Source organism: Oncorhynchus mykiss, chromosome 6, assembly GCF_057628025.1.
Source record: "Oncorhynchus mykiss isolate SJ-2025 chromosome 6, ASM5762802v1, whole genome shotgun sequence".
Lineage (NCBI taxonomy): Eukaryota > Metazoa > Chordata > Actinopteri > Salmoniformes > Salmonidae > Oncorhynchus > Oncorhynchus mykiss.
In genome coordinates, this window is record NC_143027.1 from 75,217,678 (window position 1) to 75,243,871 (window position 26,194).

A 26,194-nucleotide genomic window follows, 5' to 3' on the forward strand; every position below is an offset into this window, starting at 1 on the left:
GGGACGTTTTTTCACTTCGCTCCCTAGCTACTTCTCGTCCTACCCTGAGTCCTACTCCTGTCCAAAACAACTGGATAGATGAACTTGATATAGCAGGAAGCATCAATTAGCCTATCCACAGATCAATCCAGTCCCTTGTAAAGTCCCTTGTAAAGACAAGGCACTGGATTGAAATTGAACGGGCAAACGTTCGACGAAAATCCCTTTTTCCACTAGTTACCATAGCCACAAAGTCCGGATGGCTATATCGTAAAAATCATGAAAACAGAAATTGGCTTTTGGGTCATAATTTAAGGTTCGGGTTAGGCATAAGATTAGCGTTGAGGTTAAAATGTGGAACACCGTTTTGGTCTTAAAGCACGTGGTCAAAACGCGATCTTTTTAATGCTATGTGTGTAAGGTCCAGGCGCTAAATTAACGCCTACACGCGTCAAAGAAGGGCGTGCAAATGTGCTTGCAGGCGGTTTAACATGTGCTAAATAAACGTCTGCAAGCGGTCCTGCGCACGTCAAATTAACGAACTTCCTTTTCCACTGCAAACAGATTTTGGAACTTTACAAGGTAACGGTTTTGTCTTTGACATTTGACATGAATCGTAAAGTTTATCAGCTAGTTTACAGTGGAAGGATCGGTTTCTCATCACTGCCTATAAAATGCAGCTAACATTAATCTAGCACCAGGATCAGCAGTGCTTAGTATAAACTAAGTCAGATAATTGCTAGCTAATTTAGCTAATGCCGGTAGCCTCGAACTCCGGCCATATTATATTGTAATGACCAGATTAGATCATAAAGGAACAATTGTCCAGACAGAGGATTTAAGTTTACGAATTGACGGTTTATTAACCCAACTTCACACAGGCTACTGTTAAGCCGTAGCCCACGCAAAATAAATGAAGGATACCCCACAAATCAACCGTGACCTTCTCTTGTGAAGCCCTGACATAAGAGAAAGAACAACGGCTAAACCTGGTCTTAACTTCCAATGCTCCATTCCCCTGCCAAACCCCCCTCCACGCCACTCCGCCAACCACCAGGATGCCCGGCATCAGAACATTCCAGGCATTCCCACGATTGGCAGATAGCAGGTTGATTGGCATGGTGGACCCCGCGGTCGCTACACAGCCCCCCCACCACAAAGTCCCTCGTCCCCGGGAACAAACAAAGTCTCTGAAGCGACCCAGAGGTCTTCTTTGCTTGTGTCGCCGTGATGGTTGCAGAGTGTCCAGATGTGAAACGGGGTTCCATCCATGGCAGGGGACTGCCCCTCTTGGACCCAGGGGATGAAGTCAGCGATATGGGGGACAAGGATGCGGGAACGGGGAATACAGTCCGTGGCATCACGAGGTGACAGGGAGGGAGACAGGGGGAGTGGGCTGTCTGGAGCCTTGTCTGCGGCACCAGGGGGTGGGTGCCTGGAGAATGTCATTGCCAGAGAGGGTAATTGTGGGGGTCCCTGGGGTTTGGGGAGAAGAGGCCCCTCTGTATGGGGCTAACCTGTCCCGGTGCAGTGCCACCTTTCTCCCCCTGGGAGGAAGCTGCACCCGGTAAACAACCTCCCCTACCCTCTCCAGGACACTGCAGGGTCCCACGCAGTGACTGTCCAACTTGGGGCATCTGCCTTTTTTCCTTAGGGGGCTGTAGACCCAGACCAGCTCCCCAGCCACAAAGTGCCTTCCCCGGGTGTGCACGTCATAGTTCCTCTTCTGCCTCACACCTGCATTCACCAGCTGCTCTCTGGCGAAGGTGTGGGCTGTCTCCAGGCGGTCCTGGAGTCTCCGGACATACTCCGGCCCATGTGGAACATGAGGGCTATCCAGGGGTCGACGCCATCTCCGCAGGGGTGTGGATCTCTCTCTCCCCAGCATGAGGAGGGCATGCGGGCAGGAGGTGGAGTCTTGGACAGCGGAGCGGCATGCCATGAGGACCATAGGCAGGTGCTTGTCCCAGTCACACTGTTGTTTGGCAGAGACGATGGCCAACTGCTGTCCAAGCGTTTTGTTGAAGCACTCCACAAGGCCATAACTTTGAGGATGGAGAGGAGTAGTGTCCGTCTTGTGCATACCCAGCCTCTCACACATGGTGGCGAACACACAGGACTCAAAGTTTCTGCCTTGGTTGTTGTGGATGGACTCCGCAGCTCCAAACCTGCTGAACATCCCCGCTGTCAAGGTGTCATCGATGGTCTCTGCCTCCTGGTCAGGCAGAGCATAGGCCTCGGGCCATTTTGTGAAATAGTCCATGGCCGTGAGCACCCAGCGGTTTCCACTGTCTGTGGTAGGAAACGGCCCAACTACATCCACTCCCACCCTCTCCATGGGAGACCCCACTGGGAACTGTTGGAGCTCAGCATGAGAGCGGCCTGGGGGGTCCTTTCTCGCTGTGCAGTTGTCACAGGCCTCCATATCCCTCTTGTGTTGCCCCAGTAAAAGCCCTGACGGAGGCGGCGCAGTGTTTTTGTGACCCTAAAGTGTCCAGTCCCCACCCCCCCATGAGTACTCTGGAGCACAGCCTCCCGCAGTGCTTTTGGGGCCACCACCTGCCACCTCTCCTCTCCCGTAGCTGACTCCTTCCATGCCTGCCGTAGCACGCCATCAGCCTCTCAAACTTTGACCACACCCCTTTGGTCGAGAGTGAGAGCGCTGGCACCTCTTCCCACGGAGGCCTCACCTGCGCCTCTACCCACTGTAGCACTGGCTGTAGGTCTGTGTCCCGTCCCTGCTGCCGCTGCCCCCATTCAGCCACGTTGACAGTCTGCAGCTCACAGCAGACAGGCCCGCTCGCCCGACACACTGCGGCACAGACCCCCTCCTCTGCACACAGCTCTCTCTCTCACGTTCTTCTCTCTGCCTTCAGTGGCGGCAGCCGTCTGCAGAACAGGGCCGACGGGACATGGCGTTGGAGTGGCGTGCCCCTGCCCTGTGCACCACTGTGAAGTTATACGGCTGAAGCTCCCCCAACCAGCGTGCCACCTGCCCCTCTGGCTCTCTGAAAGACATGAGCCACTGGAGAGCAGAGTGGTCAGTCATTACAGTAAATGGCAGGCCACCCAGGTAGTACTTGAATTGTTTGACGGAAGCCACAACAGCCAAGAGCTCCATCCGGGTGACACAGTAGCGGCGCACATGTTTGCTGAAGTACACCACCACTCTCTCCCCCTCTGGCCCCACCTGGGCCAGCATCCCACCCATGCCCACATTGCTTGCGTCTGTGTCCAGGATAAAGGGCAAGGTGAGGTCAGGGGGGGAAAGCACGGGGGCCTCGATCAGTGCACGTTTGAGGGTGTTGAACGCCTCCTCACACTCCACTGTCTAAGTGAACGCTTTGTCCTTCGGCATCAGGCGGTTCAGGGGAGCAGCGACGCTTGAGAAGCCCCGTACAAACCTCCTGTAGTACGAGGCCAGGCCCCGTACAAACCTCCTGTAGTATGAGGCCAGGCCCAGGAAGCTCTTCAGCTGACGCTGGTCGGTGGGGGTGGGCCAGTCTCAGACAGCCCCCACCTTGTCCTCCATGGTGCTGATCCCCTCCTTACCCACTCGGTGGCCCAAGAAGGACACCTCTCTCCTCATGAAGTGGCACTTCTCGGGGTGGAGCTTCAGACCTGCAGCAGCCACCCGCTCCAGCACACGCCGTAGCGCCACCAGGGCTGACTGGTACAGTGGGGCAAAAAAGTATTTAGTCAGCCACCACTTGTGCAAGTTCTCCCACTTAAAAAGATGAGAGGCCTGTAATTTTCATCATAGGTACACTTCAACTATGACAGACAAAATGAGGGAATAAAATCCAGAAAATCACATTGTAGGATTTTTTATGAATTTATTTCCACTCGTTACCTGTATTAATGGCACCTGTTTGAACTTGTTATCAGTATAAAAGACACCTGTCCACAACCTCAAACAGTCACACTCCAAACTCCACTATGGCCAAGACTAAGAGCTGTCAAGGGACACCAGAATTTTTTTTTTTAGACCTGCACCAGGCTGGGAAGACTGAATCTGCAATAGGTAAGCAGCTTGGTTTGAAGAAATCAACTGTGGGAGCAATTATTAGGAAATGGAAGACATACAAGACCACTGATAATCTCCCTTGAACTGGGGCTCCACGCAAGATCTCACCCCGTGGGGTCAAAAGGATCACAAGAACGGTGAGCAAAAATCCCAGAACTACACCTAGTGAATGACCTGCAGAGAGCTGGGACCAAAGTAACAAAGCCTACCATCAGTAACACACTACGCCGCCAGGGACTCAAATCCTGCAGTGCCAGACGTGTCCCCCTGCCTAAGCCAGTACATAGAGAGCATTTGGATGATCCAGAAGAAGATTGGGAGAATGTCATATGGTCAGATGAAACCAAAATATAACTTTTTGGTAAAAACTCAACTCGTCGTGTTTGGAGGACAAAGAATGCTGAGTTGCATCCAAAGAACACCATACCTACTGTGAAGCATGGGGGTGGAAACATCATGCTTTGGGGCTGTTTTTCTGCAAAGGGACCAGGACGACTGATCCGTGTAAAGGAAAGAATGAATGGGGCCATGTATCGTGAGATTTTGAGTGAAAACCTCCTTCCATCAGCAAGGTCTTTAAAGATGAAACGTGGCTGGGTTTTTCAGCATGACAATGATCCCAAACACACCGCCCGGTTCGTAAGAAGCATTTCAAGGTCCTGGAGTGGCCTAGCCAGTCTCCAGATCTCAACCCCATAGAAAATCTTTGGAGGGAGTTGAAAGTCCGCGTTGCCCAGCAACAGCCCCAAAACGTCACTGCTCTAGAGGAGATCTGCATGGAGGAATGGGCCAAAATACCAGCAAGTGTGTGAAAACCTTGTGAAGACTTACAGAAAACGTTTGACCTCTGTCATTGCCAACAAAGGGTATATAACAAAGTATTGAGATAAACTTTTGTTATTGACCAAATACTTATTTTCCACCATAATTTGCAAATAAATTCATTAAATATCCTACAATGTGATTTTCTGGATTTTTTTCTCATTTTGTCTGTCATAGTTGAAGTGTACCTATGATGAAAATTACAGGCCTCTCTCATCTTTTTAAGTGGGAGAACTTGCACAATTGGTGGCTGACTAAATACTTTTTTGCCCGACTGTAGGTGCTGCCATGGGCCAGGATGTCATCGAGGTATACCAGACACTGCTGTCGGGGGATGCCATCCAGCACCCTGTCCATCAAACACTCAAAAGAAACAAACATCTTTCTGGTAAGAAGAGGGGCGGGGGCGTATGCCTTATGGCTAACGTGACATGGTGTGATGAAAGAAACATACAGGAACTCAAATCCTTCTGTTCACCTGATTTAGAATTCCTCACAATCAAATGTAGACCGCATTATCTACCAAGAGAATTCTTTTCGATTATAATCACAGCCGTATATATCCCCCCCCAAGCAGACACATCGATGGCTCTGAATGAACTTTATTTGACTCTTTGCAAACTGGAAACCATTTATCCGGAGGCTGCATTCATTGTAGCTGGGGATTTTAACAAAGCTAATCTGAAAACAAGACTCCATAACTTTTATCAGCATATCGATTGTGCAACCAGGGGTGGAAAGACCTTGGATCATTGTTACTCTAACTTCCACGACGCATATAAGGCCCTGCCCCGCCCCCCTTTCGGAAAAGCTGACCACGACTCCATTTTGTTGATCCCTGCCTACAGACAGAAACGCGCGAACCACTGCTTTTAATCAGGGCAAGGTGTCTGGTAACATGACCGAATACAAACAGTGCAGCTATTCCCTCCACAAGGCTATCAAACAAGCTAAGCGTCAGTACAGAGACAAAGTAGAATCTCAATTCAACGGCTCAGACACGAGGCATGTGGCAGGGTCTACAGTCAATCACGGACTACAGGAAGAAATCCAGCCCAGTCACGGACAAGGATGTCCTGCTCCCAGGCAAACTAAATAACTTTTTTGCCCGCTTTGAGGACAATACAGTGCCACTGACACGGCCTGCAACGAAAACATGCGGTCTCTCCTTCACTGCAGCCGAGGTGAGTAAGACATTTAAACGTGTTAACCTTCGCAAGGCTGCAGACCCAGACGGCATCCCCAGCCGCGCCCTCAGAGCATGCGCAGACCAGCTGGCCGGTGTGTTTACGGACATATTCAATCAATCCCTATACCAGTCTGCTGTTCCCACATGCTTCAAGAGGGCCACCATTGTTCCTGTTCCCAATAAAGCTAAGGTAACTGAGCTAAACGACTACGTAGCACTCACTTCCGTCATCATGAAGTGCTTTGAGAGACTAGTCAAGGACCATATCACCTCCACCCTACCTGACACCCTAGACCCACTCCAATTTGCTTACCGCCCAAATAGGTCCACAGACGATGCAATCTCAACCACACTGCACACTGCCCTAACCCATCTGGACAAGAGGAATACCTATGTGAGAATGCTGTTCATCGACAGCTCGGCATTCAACACCATAGTACCCTCCAAGCTCGTCATCAAGCTCGAGACCCTGGGTCTCGACCCCGCCCTGTGCAACTGGGTACTGGACTTCCTGACGGGCCGCCCCCAGGTGGTGAGGGTAGGCAACAACATCTCCTCCCCGCTGATCCTCAACACTGGGGCCCCACAAGGGTGCGTTCTGAGCCCTCTCCTGTACTCCCTGTTCACCCACGACTGCGTGGCCACGCACGCCTCCAACTCAATCATCAAGTTTGCGGACGACACAACAGTGGTAGGCTTGATTACCAACAACGACGAGACGGCCTACAGTGAGGAGGTGAGGGCCCTCGGAGTGTGGTGTCAGGAAAATAACCTCACACTTAACGTCAACAAAACTAAGGAGATGATTGTGGACTTTAGGAAACAGCAGAGGGAACACCCCCCTATCCACATCGATGGAACAGTAGTGGAGAGGGTAGCAAGTTTTAAGTTCCTCGGCATACACATCACAGACAAACTGAATTGGTCCACTCACACAGACATCATTGTGAAGAAGGCGCAGCAGCGCCTCTTCAACCTCAGGAGGCTGAAGAAATTCGGCTTGTCACCAAAAGCACTCACAAACTTCTACAGATGCACAATCGAGAGCATCCTGTCGGGCTGTATCACCGCCTGGTACGGCAACTGCTCCGCCCTCAACCGTAAGGCTCTCCAGAGGGTAGTGAGGTCTGCACAACGCATCACCGGGGGCAAACTACCTGCCCTCCAGGACACCTACACCACCCGATGTCACAGGAAGGCCATAAAGATCATCAAGGACATCAACCACCCAAGCCACTGCCTGTTCACCCTGCTATCATCCAGAAGGCGAGGTCAGTACAGGTGCATCAAAGCTGGGACCGAGAGACAGAAGCTGTTTTTCAATCTCAAGGCCATCAGACTGTTAAACAGCCACCACTAACATTGAGTGGCTGCTGCCAACACACTGACACTGACTCAACTCCAGCCACTTTAATAATGGGAATTGATGGGAAATGATGTAAATATATCACTAGCCACTTTAAACAATGCTACCTTATATAATGTTACTTACCCTACATTATTCATCTCATATGCATACGTATATACTGTACTCTATATCATCGACTGTATTCTTATGTAATACATGTATCACTAGCCACTTTAACTATGCCACTTTGTTTACATACTCATCTCATATGTATATACTGTACTCGATACCATCTACTGTATCTTGCCTATGCTGCTCTGTACCATCACTCATTCATATATCCTTATGTACATATTCTTTATCCCCTTACACTGTGTACAAGACAGTAGTTTTGGAATTGTTAGTTAGATTACTTGTTATTACTGCATTGTCGGAACTAGAAGCACAAGCATTTCGCTACACTCGCATTAACATCTACTAACCATGTGTATGTGACAAATACAATTTGATTTGATTTGATTTGAAAAGTAGCTGGAGTGTTGCACAGGACCTTGAACTGCCAGTGTCCTCTGTTAGTGGAGAATGCAGTTTTGGCTCTGGCCTCTGGGGAGAGGGGGCACCTGCCAGTAGCCACTGCGGAGGTGTAGTGAGGAAAACCAGGAGGACCTCCTAACCAGGTCCAGCGACTCATCGATACGTGGTATGGGGTATGAGTCCTTCCTGGTTACCTCATTCAGCCGCCTGTAGTCCGCACAGAACCTCAGCTTGCCCCCCATTTGAGGAACTATGACGACTGGCGCCACCCAGGGGCTGTCTGAGGGCTCGATGAAGTCTGCCCGCTGCGTCTCCAACACAGCCTTGTCTGCCGCCGCCTGGCGTGCCAGCGGTTCCCGCGGGGACGCATCTTGATGGGTCGATCTCATGCTGCACCAGATGAGTCTGACCCACCTCTTCCTCACTCATTGCAAATCTGTCTCTGAATTCAAACAGCAACTGCCACAACCGTTCCTGCTGCTCGGGGTCAAGACCAACACAGTTCCTCAATTTGTAAACTCAATCCCACTTCTGACACCAATGTAATGACCGGACTTGATCATAAAGGAGCAATTGTCCAGACAGAGGATTAAGTTTACGAACTGACGGTTTATTAACCCAACTTCACACAGGCTACTGTTTGGCCGTAGCCCATGACCTTCTCTTGTGAAGCCCAGACGTAAGAGAAAGAACAATGGCTAAACCTGGTCTTAACTTCCAATGCTCCATCCCCCTGCCCAACCCCCCTCCACGCCACTCCGCCAACCACCAGGATGCCCGGCATCAGAACATTCCAGGCATTCCAATGATTGGCAGATAACAGGTTGATTGGCATGTCGGACCCCGCGAACACTTGGTACTGTTAAGTACAACACAACCAACTAATAACCTAATACATAACACACAGCTGTCTGAGCGGGTCGCTACAATATCATATAGTTAGCCTCAAACTTTGCACGCTCATACTGCTAGCCGCAGTGAACGTCACCGTCTTGTGTTTTATTAAAAGCCCTGCTGAAAAAACATGTAAACTATAACAGCCACGGAAATGTGTTAATACTGTGTTAATACTGTAATGAAACAGGGAGGGAGCAGGTCGAGGGCTCGAAGTCCAGCGCGCTATCGACTGTGCCGCAAAAGCATGCTCAGGCGGCCGAGTCGATTTCCGCGCTTATAAATTCAGGATTGTTACAATACTATCAAGGTAAATTACATACTAGCAAGATTGTTGCTTGAATGCAGGGCCAGGCATACGTAGATTAGACAACGGAAAATCTCAAAATCTAGGTAGTTCTCGATTTTTGGACTATTGTCTTTATTTTGCTTTATCATTGACTTAAGGAAGACAAGCTTCCTAAATGTGACTTATCGGCTAGTACCGAAGCAGAACATGTTTTTGAGTTACATTTTTAGCCCAAAGCCTTGTATTTAAGTAAAACAACAACTTAAGGTAGGCCACTTCTTCAGGCCGACTGGCTTTCGTTTAAATGCTAGCATTAGCTGCGCTAGCTCGGTATTAGCATGAACACAGAAAAGCTCACATAAAGCACATTTGGCTAGTCACAACCTTGTAAAACCTTTGCTAACGTTACATGTCAGCTTTTGAACAGAGTAGACTTTAATGTGCACGTTCACTTTTTGAATATTTATATTCCATCGAAGCTTATTTGGGTAAAATAACTTCAGGCATATACCCAGTACTTCTTCAAAGGAATAGGGTTCCCATTCCTTCCGCTTTATTTTCACACAATTGTGTCTTGCAGAAGGGAACCATGAAGAGGAGCTTGGAGTGGGCAAGGGGGAGGCTGATACAGTTTTTTCCAACTGCTTACACAAGTTTTCAAAACGGTCTCCTTTTTTTCAAAACTCTACACACAATTCCCAAAACTGCACACACAAAATGCAAAATGCCTCACATCTCCTTCAAAATGTAACACTGCATTCAAAATGCCATAAACACATGTCAGAATGAAGCATTTGCATCAAATGGCAAACACTGCTTTCATAATAGTACATTTCTGGATATACCATGTAAACACTGTTGTTCTAAATCTAAAGCTCTTTGGTCTTTCATAGGCTTATATCTACATTTCAATACAATGTTCTACAGTGAAAGTAATCTGCTGAGGAGGTAACAAGTACACTGTAAACACCAATGCAATGTAGAAACATAAAAAATGTATTAGGCCAAACATTACTGTTGTATACAGTAGCATACAACAAATCCATAAACATATGTAAACCAAAAGTATATTCTTTAGAATACAGTAAAGAACACAATTTGTGTGTGTGGGGTCCCGGGGGGTCAGTCCAGGAATTGGTAGGGGGGGGAATCTTCGTCCACATCACAGGATACGTTTTCTCTTGCCAAACATCGAGGGAAGTATCTCCTAGCATGGCGTATCCAACCTTGGACAGAGGCAACCTCTATCCAACCTCAACCTCGCCACTGTAAATCGACTCAAGTTGGGGTGGACTCTCAGTCCAGCCTCTCTCATGGTCAAACCGTGGTTGATCACATGATCAACAAGTTTTGCCCTAATCTCATCAGAGATGGCTCTCCTTCCTTCTCTTCTTTGCCTTCGTCCTCTTCCTCTCCCTCCTACTCCTCTTGCTCTCTGTCCATTGTTGGCATCCATTGTTAAAAACAGGTCATCTGACCTTTGACCTATTTATAGGCCTATACTACAGTAAAGCAGTGATTGGTTAGTGATCAGTTAAGCTATTAGTGTTTGCACATGTGAGGAGTGTGTGTGTGACCTGGTGAATAAGTGTAGCATTTTGATTGGTTGTGTTTGGAAAAGGAAAGCAAGTCACTTCCTGTTAAATTTTTGTGTTTTAGGTAGATAATTGTGTGTAGTGTTTTGAAAAAAGTGTTATGCAATTGACAACTGAGTCAAACGCTGAGAAATAGCTTATGGTTTTGGATATTTGGTGTGTAGTTTTGCACTTTGAGTGAGAGGTTTCAAAAATCGTGTGACATGAAAAGATTTTGTGTGTAAGCAGTTGGAAAAAACTGTAAAGCAGCAGAGAAGACCTGATTCATCAAGTATCAATTCATTCTGGTGATTCTCACCTGGTTGGCATGCACAACATAAGGTATGCAACATTAAGCCCAATCAAATAGCCAATGTTATTAAAACATGTGTCCCAAATACAGTCAAGCAGCGTTTGTCAGTTGTGTTAATGTTATGAACTACAAACAATCTATGGTTCTTGGGAGTCAATGAATCAATTGAAAGTGACTACAATTAGACATTTTAAAACTGTGCCAGTAAAGATGACAAAAGTAATCTGCTCTTATGGTTCTGTTTTTTCCAGACACTTCAATCTGACACTTGTTAACGTCAGGCAAAACGTCTTCAGCCATCGTAGGACGGCGAGCCGCTGGTTGGCATTTGACTGCAGTGTCTGTACCGGGAAAGGAAGTTATAAGAAATGGCCCCATGATATCGAAGCTTCTTACCATTTCCATTGCAGCCCATTCAATATCGATTTTAAAAACCTGGAACAATAGATTGTGTAGCACAATGTACAACTCCAGTTTGCCTATTGTCACAACAAATGTCAATTATACATTTTTTGATACGTCAGAGTGCATTTTATTTTATAGCTCTGCTTTCAACGACATCCTGACCCACAAACTGGTTAGCAGACTCAGGGTTCTGGGTGTAAATCCTGTAATAATATACAATAATAATACAATATTATCATAAAAATGTGTATCCCCAGAATGGACCCGACACTACCATGGTACACATGAGTACATGAAGGAGCTGTGGGACCTGACATAATGGTGATACGTCAGTCTCAGCGTAAGCAAAACAAAGTAGATGGTGATACTTGACCATTCTCCCATCTACTGTACATTGACATGGAGATGATCAGCAGCTTCAAGTTCCTGGGCACCCTGAGATCCTTTTCTGCCCTCAGTTACTTCACTCAAAGTCCCACTTGTGCTTCTCCACTAAACTTTCTGCACCACGACCTATGTACCAACTACAGTGTCTTTTGCCATTACACATGTAAATGAAATGTCCATATTTACTGGAAGATGTATTTATGGTAGCATAGTCCCTTGACATACATGACTTAACTACTTTGCATAATGCTCAGTTTACCCACTAAGAAATCATACATGTATTAAAATATTAAAGCTGCATTATCTATTACTGTGTCCAATTGATTCTGGTTGGTTGTAATGTTTTTGAAAACTTTCACTACACAACTTTTTTTTGCTGATGGACAATCCTGTCAGAAACTTTAATATCAATTATTTTGGGACACATCACCAATTATCATTGGCTGCAGTACTTACTAGGTAGTCATGCAATAAACCTTTTGGATAATTCCGTTTTGGATAATTATTTAAATCAAATCAAATTGTATTTGTCACATGCGCCAAATACAAGGTGTAGGTAGACCTTACAGTGAATGCTTACTTACAAAGCCCTTACCAACAATGCAGTAAAAAAAATGTAAAGAGCATTCTGCAAAACAATAGCAAGGCTATATACAGGGGATACAGAGAATGTGTGGGGGCACCGGTTAGTCAAGTTAATATACAGTGGAGCAAAAAAGTATTTAGTCAGACACCAATTGTGCAAGTTCTCCCACTTAAAAAGATGAGAGAGGATTTTTAATGAATTTATTTGCAAATTATGGTGGAAAATAAGTATTTGGTCAATAACAAAAGTTTATCTCTTTGTTGGCAATGAGCTCGGGAGAGACGAAGGTCGAAAGCCATGCTTCCTCCGAAACACAACCCAACCAAGCTGCACGGCTTCTTAACACAGCGCGCATCCAACCCGGAAGCCAGCCGCACCAACGTGTCGGAGGAAACACCGGGCACCTGGCGACCTGGTCAGCGCGCACTGCGCCCGGCCCGCCACAGGAGTCGCTAGTGCACGATGAGACAAGGATATCCCTACCGGCCAAATCCTCCCTAACCCGGACGACGGCCAATTGTGCGTCGCCCCATGGACCTCCCGGTCGCGGCCGGCTGCGACAGAGCCTGGGCTCGAACCCAGAGCCTTAGACCACTGTGCCACCCGGGAGGCCCTGTGAAGCCCTTTTTGTGCAAAGCAATGATGATGGCACGTTTTTCCTTGCAGGTAACCATTGTTGACAGAGGAAGAACAATGATTCCAAGCACCCCCCTCCTTTTGAAGCTTCCAGTCTGTTATTCAAACTCAATCAGCATGACAGTGATCTCCAGCCTTGTCCTCGTCAACACTCACACCTGTGTTAACGAGACAATCACTGACATGATGTCAGCTGGTCCTTTTATGGCAGGGCTGAAATGTTTTTGGGGGACTGAGTTCATTTGTATGGCAAAGAGGGTCTTTGCAATCAATCACTCTTCATAACATTCTGGAGTATATGCAAATTGCCATCTTACAAACTGAGGCAGCAGACTTCGAAAATTAATATTTGTGTCATTCTCAAAAGTTTTCGCCACAACTACAGCTTATCATGAGATACTCTACCTCAGGCGAGCAATAACTCGAGACTTCCTTAGATGTCGTGCACCAGCTGTTATTTACAAAAATACATAGTCCGCCGCCACTTGTCTTACCAGACGCCGCTGTTCTATACTGCCGGTGCAGCGTATAACCAGCCAGCTGTATGTTGATAGTGTCGTCGTTCAGCCACAACTCCGTGAAGCATAAGATATTAGTTTGAATGTCCCGTTGGTAGTTTAATCTTGCGCGTAGGTCATCAATTTTATTCTCCAAAGATTGCATTAAAAATCAGTCATTTACAACATTAACAATGTCTACACTGCATTTCTGATCCTTTAGATGTTATTTTAATGGACAAAAACAAGGACATTTCTAAGTGACCCCAACATGTTGAACGGTAGTGTATGTTATGGTTCACTCTTAGTGTTCCTTATCTCCACTGGGGAATGTCCGTCTTGATCCATCCACCTGTCTTCTTTGATAGTCAGGCCTTACCCCTTAATCCCATAGTTTTTTCCCTGTAATCTAATTTAATATGACTGAAGATGCAGATTTTTTTACCAGGCCCTGTCTAAGTATAACTTGTTGAAACTTTGACCACGTGCCCTCTATCAAATCAAAACTGGAATTTAAAAAAAGTATGCTAGACATGTATAGAATAGATCATACCTAGTTTGATGTTTCTGTAACAAACGGTGACTTAGTTTTATACCGCTTTAAATGGCATTTCATAGATTTGATGTATAAAATCAAAACAAAGGTTGTAAAAGTATGCCAGACATTTATAGAATAACTCATACCTAGTTAGATTTTTCTGTCATAATCAGTGAAAACGTTTGATTTTTATAGATGTTTCTATCAAAGCAAAGGTTGTAAAAGTATGCTAGACATTTATAAAATAAACCATTTCATTCATTCAGATCTAGGATGTGTTATTTTAGTGTTCCCTTTATTTTTTTGAGCAGTGTAGTTTGGGCATACTGAGCTGTCGCAGAATATCAGTACTCCCAACAGGTCAGTTCGTGAACAAATCACCACCAGCATTAGGTGAAATACACTACTACGGGTAGCCTCGGACAATGGCTATTATGCTGACAAAGGATTTCACTGAACTGCAACAGCCTGTCACCCCTCAAAGGATCATACTGTAATTTGTGACAGCATGAAATCATAGAAAATACCAACATTCAATTGCTAGTCATTTTTATTATTTTTTTGTTGTTGCATTGCTGGTACACTTGGGAAGATTCAGTTGCCAGCTCAAGAGAACAATAAGCAACATAAGCCAAGCAGTCCCCCTTCATATCTTCTGTCAGGGTAACATTCTTTTTTTTGTAGATGCCACTAGTAAACCATTTTGACACAGCGGAAAGATGCTAATGGTTACAGTCCAAGGTCTATAAAGATGTAAAAAAAAAAAAAAAAAGGCAGCAAAAGTTTGGGAAACAGACAAAGCAACACACCCTATATTTTGATTGTGCAAAGCACAGAACTATAAAAAGATATATTTATGTATATACAGCAAACAAATCTGTGTAAACATGGTAAGTATGTTAGTTTTCAGAAAACATGGTGTCATTTCATAAATACAGGCAACATTGGCATCCGCAAACATCAAAAATTTAACATTCTGGGCATTTTAAATACAGCCCGTAGCCATAGAAACATGGGCTAAAAAATACCCTACTCACAATGTTTTAGTGTTTAATGGCATATTTGGTAACCTTTAGATATATGGTGTAGTTAAACTCTGTACTAAAGAAATTAATGTGCCTTCACATCTTGGGGGGCGGTTGTAATATGGTATAACATGTAAGAAAATACAAAAATAAGATTAATACTGTCAATATTTGTACAAGAAAATATTGTATTTTAAAAGGAACAAACATTAGGTTTGAGTTAGTCATTCTGAAGCGAACTGCCAAATCAGGGAAAGAAAAGGAAATGAATGCGCTTTTTGATCAGACTATCACTAGGGCTCGTAACTTTATTAATGATCAATATAATATTCTTACTTCTCTCAGCACCATTTATCTTCTGAACAACGCTTTGGTTGGAAAATAATATTGTGAAAGTGCTATTAATACCAACATGGCACACAGTTACTGCTATATTTTTTTCAATTACACCTCTGCAATGATTTATGTATGCTGAGCCTGCTCAAAGCCTCTTAATAAAAAGTAGTAAATTATTATTTATATTTCAACTTCAGTAATTTACAAGCTATGGAACAGTAGATGTAAGCTGTAATCAGTTATTTTACATGAGATTTGGCAGTTACAGCTATGTAGACAGTATATAATTATGGGGAAAACTGGAGAGTCTCGTTTAGAGCCCACCCCCTAAAATCTTATCCCTTACACATTTTCAGAAGGAGAAGAAAAGTGGATGATGGCCATGCATGTCTCAAGCTCTTGTCTGAGGAAACACAGTATAAAATGTATCAGGCAGACTAACTGCTGCCAGCATGACATGCATTGCTTACAGCTTTTACATGGCAGTTTAGAATGTCTTTCAAATAGGGGGCATTTGAAATGGAAAAATACATACAAAATATTAAGCCAGTATGAACAATGCAATTTTGCCTTAAAACACATACTTAGACTAATGGTTATTCCAAAAGGGCAACATTAATAATGGTCGCAGCGGAACTTGCTTCAGAAATACACTTACTCTATCATGCCAATGGACTCATTTGTTTGGTCTGTATCAGTACTGGTGAAGGTAGGAGGGCCTGTGCTCATGTTTGATGGGGAAGGATTTAAAGCCCTTGCTGATGGGTTTGTGCTGCTGTTGCTGCTGCTGCTGGGTGTAGTGAGAGAAGCCAGAGGAGATCCCGGTGGAGGGAGGGCAGTCATTGGCAGTGGACCACACCGGCGACTGTAACATCTGCATGGAATCACTCCATTGGCTGGAAGGGATGTTCATCTGGTACAGGGAAGAGCTTGGATTGGGCATGGTGTTGTGTTGAGTGTGAGTGGAGTGCTGCCATGGGGCCTTTGGCGGCCAAGTTTTAGTTTTGCTTTCCTGTGGAGTAGAATGGATGGAAATGGGAGTTGATCAATACAAGATCTTTAGCAAAAATAAAAAAAAAAATATTCAATATAAAATATAATCATATATATACACACAGATGCAGTGAACGATAGAGGCTTACATTTTCTGGCCCAATTACTGTGCTGCGCACAGACTCCTAAGTACACACTTTCCTTACCTGGTTATTATCATCTCCCAAGTGATGGAGGGGAGGAGAGGGAAGGGTACACACCTCCTGCTCACCACAGCTGTGTTTTCTACAGGCAGAAGAGGAGACATGAAGCTCTACAGCACAATATCAATAGTTCACTTCATGAATAACAAAACAGGTTGTAGGGAAACCAAAAGAACAGTAATACACTATGGTGTACGTTTAACACATGGTGACTCAGTTGTACCTTCTTTGTTTGACGGCGGCAACAAGATCAGGTCCAGAGAACATGGAGAATAAGCTGTCCCCATTGGCTGAGGACGTCTCATCACTGGAGCTGGCAGAGTCTCCCTGATTGGCTGACCAGCTGCTGTTGACCGCCTCCCTGTTTCACATAAGTGGCATTCTCAGAACTACTTGAAACACTGAACATCTTGTTCTTACCATTCTACAAATCGAACATCACTAAGAGGGATGTAAGATTGATTGGCAAACTTTCTAGAGAGATGTTATATACATAGAGGTGTGAATAAATTGTACTAGTAGGCATGTGTCATGTGAGATGGAGTGGTGTATAGAGCCTTAAATGAACGTACCCTGTAGTACTACTTTGGGCAGACTATATAGAGCCCTATGTCATATACAGAGATGTTAGGTGTTGATTATGATTGGGGAACGTACCCCTCGCTGTAGTACTCTGGGTGGGACCAGGTCCTGTGCTGCTCATCAGAGACGGGCCAGTTGCCGCGGGTGTTGCTGGGTCGACGGATTTGCTGCACCTGCCGTTTCTGCTGCATGGCCTGGCTGACTCCGGCAACGTAACGCGCAAACTCAGGGTCAGAGCCAACTGCATATGAAAGAGAGAAAAGGGAGAAGAAAAAAAACAGTTCAGTTTGACATCCTCAGCTTTTCTCTGTGTGTTTGTACTCCACAGCTCAAACCATTCAGCCAGACTGTCTACCATAGCAGAAAAAGCACAATAGCCGTAAGTCAGCTGAACACAATGGCCTCCACTCAAAGAGTCTGCTGTACTGTAAAAACAGCAACTGACACATTGTAAATTCAGCATATCATTTAAAATTACAAATCAGAAATGCTGGGGGGGGGCTCACTGTCAGACAACAACCTATATTTACAGTGCATTTGGAGAGATTCTAGTAAGGTCCTGTAGTTCAGAGTTTTTGAAAATGTATCTGAATGAGAGATGTGGCTATGAAGGATTTTCACTTCCTCCTCAGGTTGCACCAGATAATGGCCACTATTCATTCAGGAAATCATATGGAAATCACAGAAACTAGATCATATATTTTTCTGTCAGAGAAGTATCACACCCCAAAATGGCTTTAATGGTTACAATGAGATTATGTAAGCACATCTCCAAACCACAAAACCCCAAGAAATCAAAAGCAACCTATCCTTTCCAGGCATAATGACTGCAGTGCTAAACAGTAGTGTCTCCTTTTTCCTTCTCAGTCTTTTATGAAACAGCCCAGTCAACACAGCTCCAAGCCCCACTGCTGACACAGTTCTCTCCTACCACGGAATCCCTGGAGGCTGTGAGCTGCCTGCCTCACCACCACAACCTACTGATAATGGGGAGGGAGGGGGAATAACACCGTCCTAAAGGAGGCTACTTTTCTTTATCGGAGGTCAAGACACTGGCTCTCACCCTGGCTACACTTTGACCAACGATGTGCAGGAAGGAGCCAACTTTCATTGTTATTATATGGAGCCTTTGCAGTCGACTGCATCCTTCAACATGACAATATGCAGATCACACACTGCTCTGAAGTGTTATTATCAACCACCTAGGTTATGTTCAGTAAGGACACCGTAGTACCTCCCCGTTTCACTCTGTTCACTCCCTATTGAACACCACCCACATTAGTCAGAGGGAGAAAAATTACTCACCTGCGGGGTCAAAGGGCAAAGTGTCTCCCAGCACCCCAAACACTCCCTCGTTCTGGTCCCTGTTAGGCCAGGTGTTGTTGCGAGGACCTTGTGGCTTCTGCCCCAGCATCTCAGACATGACACTGTCCATGTAGGTGCTGACCAGCCCCAGGCTGTACAGGTCCGAGCTCAGGTCTGGGAGGCCAGGTGAGCCCCACTGGCCAATGGGCCCAAGGGGGGAGAGCCCTGCTGGGGGAGGGGCGCCCTGGGGAGGAGGCTGCTGCTGGCTGGAACCACTCAGCCACTTGCTTGACATTCTCTGCTGGGGAAGAGCCTGGGGTGGAGGCTGTTGGGAGGGCAGCTGAGGTAGAGCATGCTGCTGCTGACCAATAGGTTGGAGGAGGTGTTGGTAGTACTGCAGTGCCTGCTGGGAGGGCTGCTGTGGTGGTGGTGGCTGCTGCTGCTGTTGCTGCGGCATACTCTGGGTAGGGGGCTGCAGTGAACTGTGGGAGACCGCTTGGGAGATGGGGGTTCGGTCGGTGGCTCCGCTCGGGGGCTTCAGCTCGGCGGCATTGGCAGACGCTACAGAGTTCCTCCTTTTGACCAGTGGGGAGGCTTGCTGGGACTTGCCCATGTTGAAACCTGAGAGAAAGTCAATGACGTCCTGCATCTCCTGGTCCGTGGGGAGGTTCATGCCCTGGTCGTCACACACTGAACCGTTCTGGGGTTGGGTCGGGTCGAGGTTGCTGGACAGGTTGCCCAGCTGTAAGATGCTCTGCAGTCTCCCGTCTACTGCGTGGCCCAGGCTCTTGAACTGCTTGTCTTCAGAGCTGCTGCTAGAGAGCATGCTATGGGACGGGGTGCTGGGAATGGAGTAGCTGCCCCCACCACCACCACCCCCCCCACTGGACACAGAGCTGGAAGAGGCCTTCTTTGTGAATTTGGAAGTTAGCTTGGAGATAGTTTTGGGCAGGCCACTGTAGGCTTTGGAGCCATTTCCAGAAGGCAGGTCTACCTGCATCCCGTAGTCAGAGCTCTCCCGCTGTAACTGCATCTGAATGGTGGGCAAGGCCTGTTCTCTGTGGAGGGAGAAGATAATAAGCATTCAATGGCATGGAAAATTACAATAGCTAGCTAGCTTTTTCAAGATTTTCTTTCAGGGCAAATTTAAACTAAAGATTGAGAATGAGAGCTACACCTCTGTCAACCAATGCAAACACACAGCAGGTTGATTCTTTCTCGGAATTAAAAATGCAAATGTGAAAATGCCTTGGACAACACACATCCACTCACTTGCACTCCTTCCACCTATTGATGTCAAAGACGGCGGTATATAGCACGTCCACCAGGCCGAGGGTCTTCTCTGGGTCCAGACTCCGCTGCAACAGAGACATGGTGGCTGGGTCCTCTTTCAGGCACCTACACACAGGACAGTCAGGACACAGCACGACTGGCATGTCCAACATAACACAAATACATTTATAGAAGGTCTGTTAATACGTCACTTTACTGTCCAAATGTGATAGTTGATTGAGTCCAGTGTTGGCTTATGTGGATAGAAAGTATGTAGTTTGCCGATTTAGCCAATTGTATGTCTAAGGGTTCTGAATACTTGGAATTCCCTTGCTAAGATAAAGCAACTAAAGCAAGCTAAATGTATTTATTTGCCAAATTATGTTTTGGACATGTAAAGCAAGCAGATTGTTTTTCCACAGAGGGCAGAAGAGACAAATATGAATAATCCTACTCACCATGTGGAGGGTACTTGTACCACAACTCTGGAGCCCTCCCGAGCAATCTGTGGAGCATAGGCTTCCTTGTTCTCCATCTGAGCAGTGTCAACAACCACCTGTCCACACAGTCATTCAGAGAGATGCATCAGCACAGTTTCTAATAGAATGCATTCCCTCATAGCCAGTTACGCTTGTGCAAGCAATTCTACAGCATTATAATGGCCCTTTTTTATCTGGACTCTGACTGTAAGCAAAGCAGAGAGTACCAATCTGTCCACAATAACACACCAGTCTCCTCTAAAATAGAAAATGGATATAATGAAATAAGATCTAGTACTAACTCTGCCCATAGTCAGAGCATATGGTCAAAGGCAATGTAAGCTACTTTGGGTGAACAACAAATATCCACGCTTTCAGGTATCCAGCCCAATATTTTCCAGTAGTTCTTTGAAAAATAGGCAAATGCAACTGGGTCATGGGGAGGGAGGACCCTCCTTCCTGTCTCACAGGAAGTCAGCCTATTGTCATTTATATAGCAGGTGTATCCTCAGGACCCCTGGGCAGTCAGAGGGCGGAGTCCAGGCCTGTGAGAAACATACCACCACACCCACCAGGTCCCAGACTCACAAGGTCACAGGCAGAGAGAGAGAAAAACGAGAGCGAGATGCAGCAGCATAGGCTCCCAAAAAAGGAGAATTGGCCAATTTAGTTGTTGAGAACTTGAAAATTAACATCCCAGAAATAACAAAGCCATTTTCATTGTCTGGCAGATCCGCTCTATAAGTAATGTTAAGAGAAGGTGGTCTCCTCCTAGGCTGCTATGCAGGCTCCCACTGTCTGTTCTTCAGAGCTCATAACCAGATAAGGAGTTCATGTAAAGCTCCCATCCACCACCAGGGTTTGTTTTACACTCAGCGCTACTGATGGGTGGATAAGAACACTCCCCAGGCCTGACGCACTAAATATTACAGACCACACTGAGGAAATAAAGTAGAGTAGGAGGACTGCTGCTTTCTCTCTGTTGGCTGGGGGAGACTCATTTCAAAGTGAACAGCCAGAGATCTGTTTGAAGACCCAACCAGATGACCCCTTTACCCAGATGCTGCAGGAATGTTGGCTTCACTGTGTCTACAATGAGTTTGCTTACACCTCTTGGCCGTTCAAAGGAACCCAACATACCTTCCCATCATCTCGATTACACACCTCCCAAACAATGGGCTCTAGGTTACAATAGACTACAACTTGCAGCCTGGCCCAGAGCTATAATTCTGAGGCTTCACTAAGCAGAGGCTTTAGAGTTATAGTGTATCTGCTCAAGGCAGGGACCTCTATCGAATTAAATATTCCTTTACCTTTTCATAAAATAAGTGAAGTTGGTTGAACCACATGGACCCACTGCTAAAGCAAAACAATCCATCAGCTAATTTAAGTTGAGACAACAGTTTGTTGACATCTAATGAGACAAGTATTTTAATCTGGGTGCGTTTGCTGCCCTTGTTGACATCTTAAGTGCTTTGTACTCACCAGTCCCGCCTGAGCGAACAGTAACTGGACGGCGGTCTTGCAGGCCATTCTCCAGCTGGAAGGGCAGACCTGGTTGAGGACCTCAGTGACAGGGGAGTCGTCCCGGGGGGTCACTCCGTTCTGCCCCACTGCCTCTTTAATGAGCTGCAACATGGTGTGCTGAGGATACAAAACAAGGTGGCTGGTGTGAAAACACAAGACTTCTGCTGCAAGGCACTAATGTGGATCTGACAAAGATCCACTTTGGATTGAAACTTTGTTAATTTCTTTTGCCAAATAAAGGCATGGTGGAGCAATATTGAGTGTGGGTCCTATTCATCTCTTCTAAAACACGAACATACACCAGAACAGGAAACAGTAGCAACTACAAAGTCCAGGGACTAAGTCCCCTCTTGTTAAAGTGTCTAGGCTCTAGTTTAAAGGGTCCTGATGAATGTGCTGTTTATTTCTGAATTCGGTAAATGGTGAGTCAGATAACTGACAGATAGTGTGTGCAATTATCATACAAGTTAGTTTTGTCCCACAGACTGGGGGAGAATCCATCTGTAAACTAACAAAGCAGATGCTGATTCTATCCAGACCCAAGGCATCAGATGTACAATGGAATAAGTGTTAAGACATCCACATCAAAACATTAAAGTCTTGCCAAATACAAGACTCACAACCCACATAAGTCATCAGTGGTTGAAATGACCCTCTAAGCGGCTCTCACTTCCTAGAGAGCAGAGTGATCCATTCTGGTCAGCAAGGTCGGACTATGAAAGACTTAGGAAAGCACCCATCACAGTAGCCTAGCGCCAGGTTGAGAGCGAGCCAAGGCCAGGGGTGTATTCACAATGTTGCAGATAGAAATGTAATAAATAGAGCTGAATACGACTCCTGAGCTGATGACTCCCAATTTAACATGACAGACTATTATATATGTTCTATGCAATATCTGAACATTCTATAACAGACCACAGGGCATACCGTTTTCAGTTTGAGGTTGTCAGCCGCCGACTCGTTGAAGGACACTCCTTTGAGGAAGTGGGCGCCAATCTGCACAGGGATGGTGGGCAGCTCACACTGAATGGGCTGGGAGATGGTCTGCATCCTGCCAGCCTGCTGGGCCTCTGCCTCACTGCAGCAGCCCTACATAGTAGACAGAGAGAGACAGGCGCAGACACAGGATGTAGGTTAGAGACCGGGTTTTGCCCTTATCACAGCCACTATAATCCAAGGCTTTACCATTCCTAATGAGCTGTAATACGTACTGTGCTTAGAGTAAACATACCTGTAAAGCTGCCTCCACAGATTTGGGATTGAGGTGAAAGCCAGCCTTCAGTGCATATTCACTGTGGCCCATACTTTCTAGTGCTGCTTTATAAGCCTGGCGAAAGAAAATACAAAATAATTTGTATAAACTCAAACTCAACATGTAAGTAAGTCAGGCTGGCGATTGCTTCATCCAGTCCTTTCATATCCAAGCCATCAACACATTGATTTGAAGCAGCCCTTGTGCTGTAGGGCACTATTGACCCAGTCAGAAATGGAACCCTATTTCATATATAGTGCAATACTATTGACCAGAGCCCTGATTAAAAATATTGCACATTACAGGGAAAATGACCAGGAATAAGGCTCTGGTCAAAAGCAGTGCACAAGCCTATATTGGGGAATAGTGTGTCATTTCAGACATTGACCAAGGCTGTGGTGGTCCTGCCGCGTGCGCCATCTACCTGTAAGGCATTGTCGATCTTCATGTTGAGCTCCTTCAGATGGTGATCAGGGATGTTGGGGTTGTTGGAGCAGAAGAGCTGCTGGACCTGGATGCCTGCCAGGCAGCCGTCACGTCCCCTCTCCCTCAGACGTCCCGTAGCCTGGAACACAGCACATAGTCTCAGGTCACATAGCAGTTTACACACAGCATCACATACCCTACTACAACCCTTACACACCCTGCATCTTCTTTGTACAGCTAATCTGCATTACAGCAACGTACACAATATGCATGAGAAAATGTGTCAGTGTTGTATTGTAAGGGAATGGTAACATCTTCAACGTAAAGGAGTAACTAACAGTAGATTTTTTTTTTTTATGTTTTTTTTTTTTTTTTTACAAAGGTGTGTACTCGAGTCATGGCTTGACCTCGTCTGACTCGAGTCACAAATTTGATGACTTGGGGCTTGACATAAAATAACTTGACCGATTACTTGAAATGATCTAGCCGGAGGGGGTCACAAGTGTCAAACTTAATGGGAAAAATACAAATACCCTACCATTTAGATTTTATATACCTTCACCCATTTTATCTGGTTTCTAATATAGGCCTACGGTATTGCACTAAATTGTCATCTCAAAAATATCTAATCTGTGCTTCAGAACCAAAAAGTTGCACATATTGATTGATGACCAGACAAAAACAGAGTAGGCCTATGTTTGCATTATCCAGATAAAACAGTTTAGAAATCTACTACAGAGGCATATTTGACAGAACAATAACAGGCTACATGGAGATTTTCATTGATCATTTTCATATTTCAGATAGGTCTAGTTTGGGTGGCTACATGTTTAAAAGATGGCTGTAACGTCACACTGCATTCAATATTATGGGATGAAGATATAACATTCTGGCAAATTAATTACGGTATTTGTGAGGAAGAAAAGGGCAGTTTACTTGACAGTTGGCAACGAGCAATTTAGTGCAATACCGTAGGCGGCTCTCCAAAGTGATAGCGTGCAGTGCAGATAGACCATGCTTTCCATCCGATCCTGCAACCCCCGCTGCATACAGGTCGGCAGTATGATTCTGCTCTGGACTCTAGAGAAGTGACATGACATCCATACCTAGTTGATATTGGCTGCTAACAATGACTTTCAGCTACAAATGCAAAATGTGTAAAACACAGTTTATTTCTATATGTTGCGTTTGAAACTGCATCACCGTTTATGGCTGTAATGACAGGCTACATTGGCGCAGAAATTATGCGTGCATGTTCATGCGTGGGGTCACGAGCTTTGAACCACTGCTTTTTGGGGGTTGCGGGTCAAAAAGTGTGAGAACCAATGAGCCAACAAACAGATTGACAATTTGCTGTAGCGCTATAGGATTGGGTGCAGTGCAAATGTCAAACTGTATGGAGAGCGGATTTCCATAAATATCCTTGATCACCAAACAATTTAACTGTTTACTTTGCAGGCTTTAATTACTAGCATAGGCGTACTGGTCTTTCGGTATGTCATACTAGTCTTTTGGCATGTCAAAATTGCTGGAAATGTGTAATTTATTTATGAAGCTTGCATTTGGAATTTGTTCAAATTAATAATTATATAATCAAAGTGTGTTGTAGACAAACTAATGAAAAGGGCTCTCTGGTAGCCTCTAACAGACATATTTGTATTTGAACAAGTCATTGCATGTATAGATTACATATTTTTACTTGACTCGCCTCGCACTTAGAACGCACAACTTGGACTTGATTTGAGACGCGACCCGTTCTACTTGTGACTACTTGAGAGTCGGACCTCGACTTTAGACTTGCTTGTGACTACAATAATAGTGACATGGTTACACATCTGGTAGATTGTACATTTCAGAAGTGTTGGGCCTAGATTTGTGAATAACTGCTTCTATAAAGGGGAGACCGATCGCCTCCCTCTATGGAAACTGCCCAACAGTGCAGTGAGGCCCGGCCTGGCCCAGCCCGACCATATCGCAGCAGCACATTCCAGCAGGATATCCAGCCCCGTTCCCTCCAGGGCTAACACCCCACATGCCAGGGCTTAACAGATCAATCAGGCCACTCACGATTCTCCATTCTGGCTCCAATGTACAGACCAAAGCTCCAAATGTGCCGGGGGGGGGGGGGGGGGGGGGGGGGGGGGGCTGTTACTAGCTACGGGATTAGCCAGCTAGCTCCTCTCACAAAACAGCCTCCATTTCAGTTAGCTAGGGTTTGTTTGGGGGTGTGTAGGCCTAGCTTAAAGTGGAGGAGGGAAAACTATCAATACAGGCTCATATACTGTATATACAAACTTCTCAACAGGAAATAAGTGGAAATTGAGGCTGGAATGGTAGCTGACTGCATTTCATAGGAATGTATAACAGTCAGCTTGTCACGTTTTTAACACAGCCTATTTCCACCAGCTAGTCACACCAGGAAGCTCCTTGGTGAGTCCTGGGGGCGCCCTGGCCTCCATGTCCAAATACCTCGGCTGCACCCTTCCATGATCGTGAAGCCTCCTCCAGCTCCGTCAGGGGCCCAGGACAGGAGCTCTGGGAGCGGACATTGCCGCGTCGCTCCTGGGCCTGGGCGAGGGCCTCCGCCAGGCACGACTGGGCCACAGGCTGCACCTTCTGCAGGGCCTGGGATAGGAACTGGAAGTGCACCTGCATCACTGTTAGGAAGCACCGACCCAGCACCTAGAGAGAACACAACATTCAAAGGTTGTGATCAGGACAACATAGAAAATCAAGAACACTAGCCTATTGGTTTGGGGGATTGGTCAAGGTCAAT

At 45.9% G+C, this 26,194-nt stretch overlaps 1 protein-coding gene and 1 long non-coding RNA gene across 6 annotated transcripts in view; one reads left to right on the forward strand and one right to left on the reverse strand.

Annotated features, from left to right (window-relative positions):
- The first annotated feature begins 403 nt into the window (after positions 1–403).
- Positions 404–12,059, forward strand: LOC149983098 (uncharacterized). 2 transcript variants are annotated; one of them, XR_016496872.1, is made up of 4 exons: positions 412–561; positions 5,109–5,216; positions 9,663–10,998; positions 11,221–12,059. It is a non-coding gene; the product is annotated as an uncharacterized LOC149983098 (long non-coding RNA). The 2 variants fall into 2 exon arrangements; XR_016496873.1 differs by lacking the exon at positions 5,109–5,216 and having other exon boundaries at positions 404–561.
- Positions 12,060–14,550: 2,491 nt separating this feature from the next.
- Positions 14,551–26,194, reverse strand: part of LOC110526586 (granule associated Rac and RHOG effector protein 1) — a 53,213-nt gene continuing 41,569 nt past the window's right edge. For all 4 annotated transcript variants that reach the window (XM_021607683.3, XM_021607681.3, XM_036980975.2 and 1 more), the window contains 12 exons: positions 25,888–26,100; positions 23,417–23,557; positions 22,972–23,067; positions 22,668–22,829; positions 21,699–21,857; positions 20,193–20,290; positions 19,735–19,860; positions 18,463–19,520; positions 17,233–17,398; positions 16,799–16,936; positions 16,579–16,657; positions 14,551–16,391 (listed from right to left, as the gene is read on the reverse strand). In XM_021607683.3, coding sequence (XP_021463358.3) covers positions 16,074–16,391; positions 16,579–16,657; positions 16,799–16,936; positions 17,233–17,398; positions 18,463–19,520; positions 19,735–19,860; positions 20,193–20,290; positions 21,699–21,857; positions 22,668–22,829; positions 22,972–23,067; positions 23,417–23,557; positions 25,888–26,100 — 2,754 coding nt within the window. In that variant the 3' untranslated portion in view covers positions 14,551–16,073. The remainder of the gene's footprint in view (positions 16,392–16,578; positions 16,658–16,798; positions 16,937–17,232; positions 17,399–18,462; positions 19,521–19,734; positions 19,861–20,192; positions 20,291–21,698; positions 21,858–22,667; positions 22,830–22,971; positions 23,068–23,416; positions 23,558–25,887; positions 26,101–26,194) is intronic.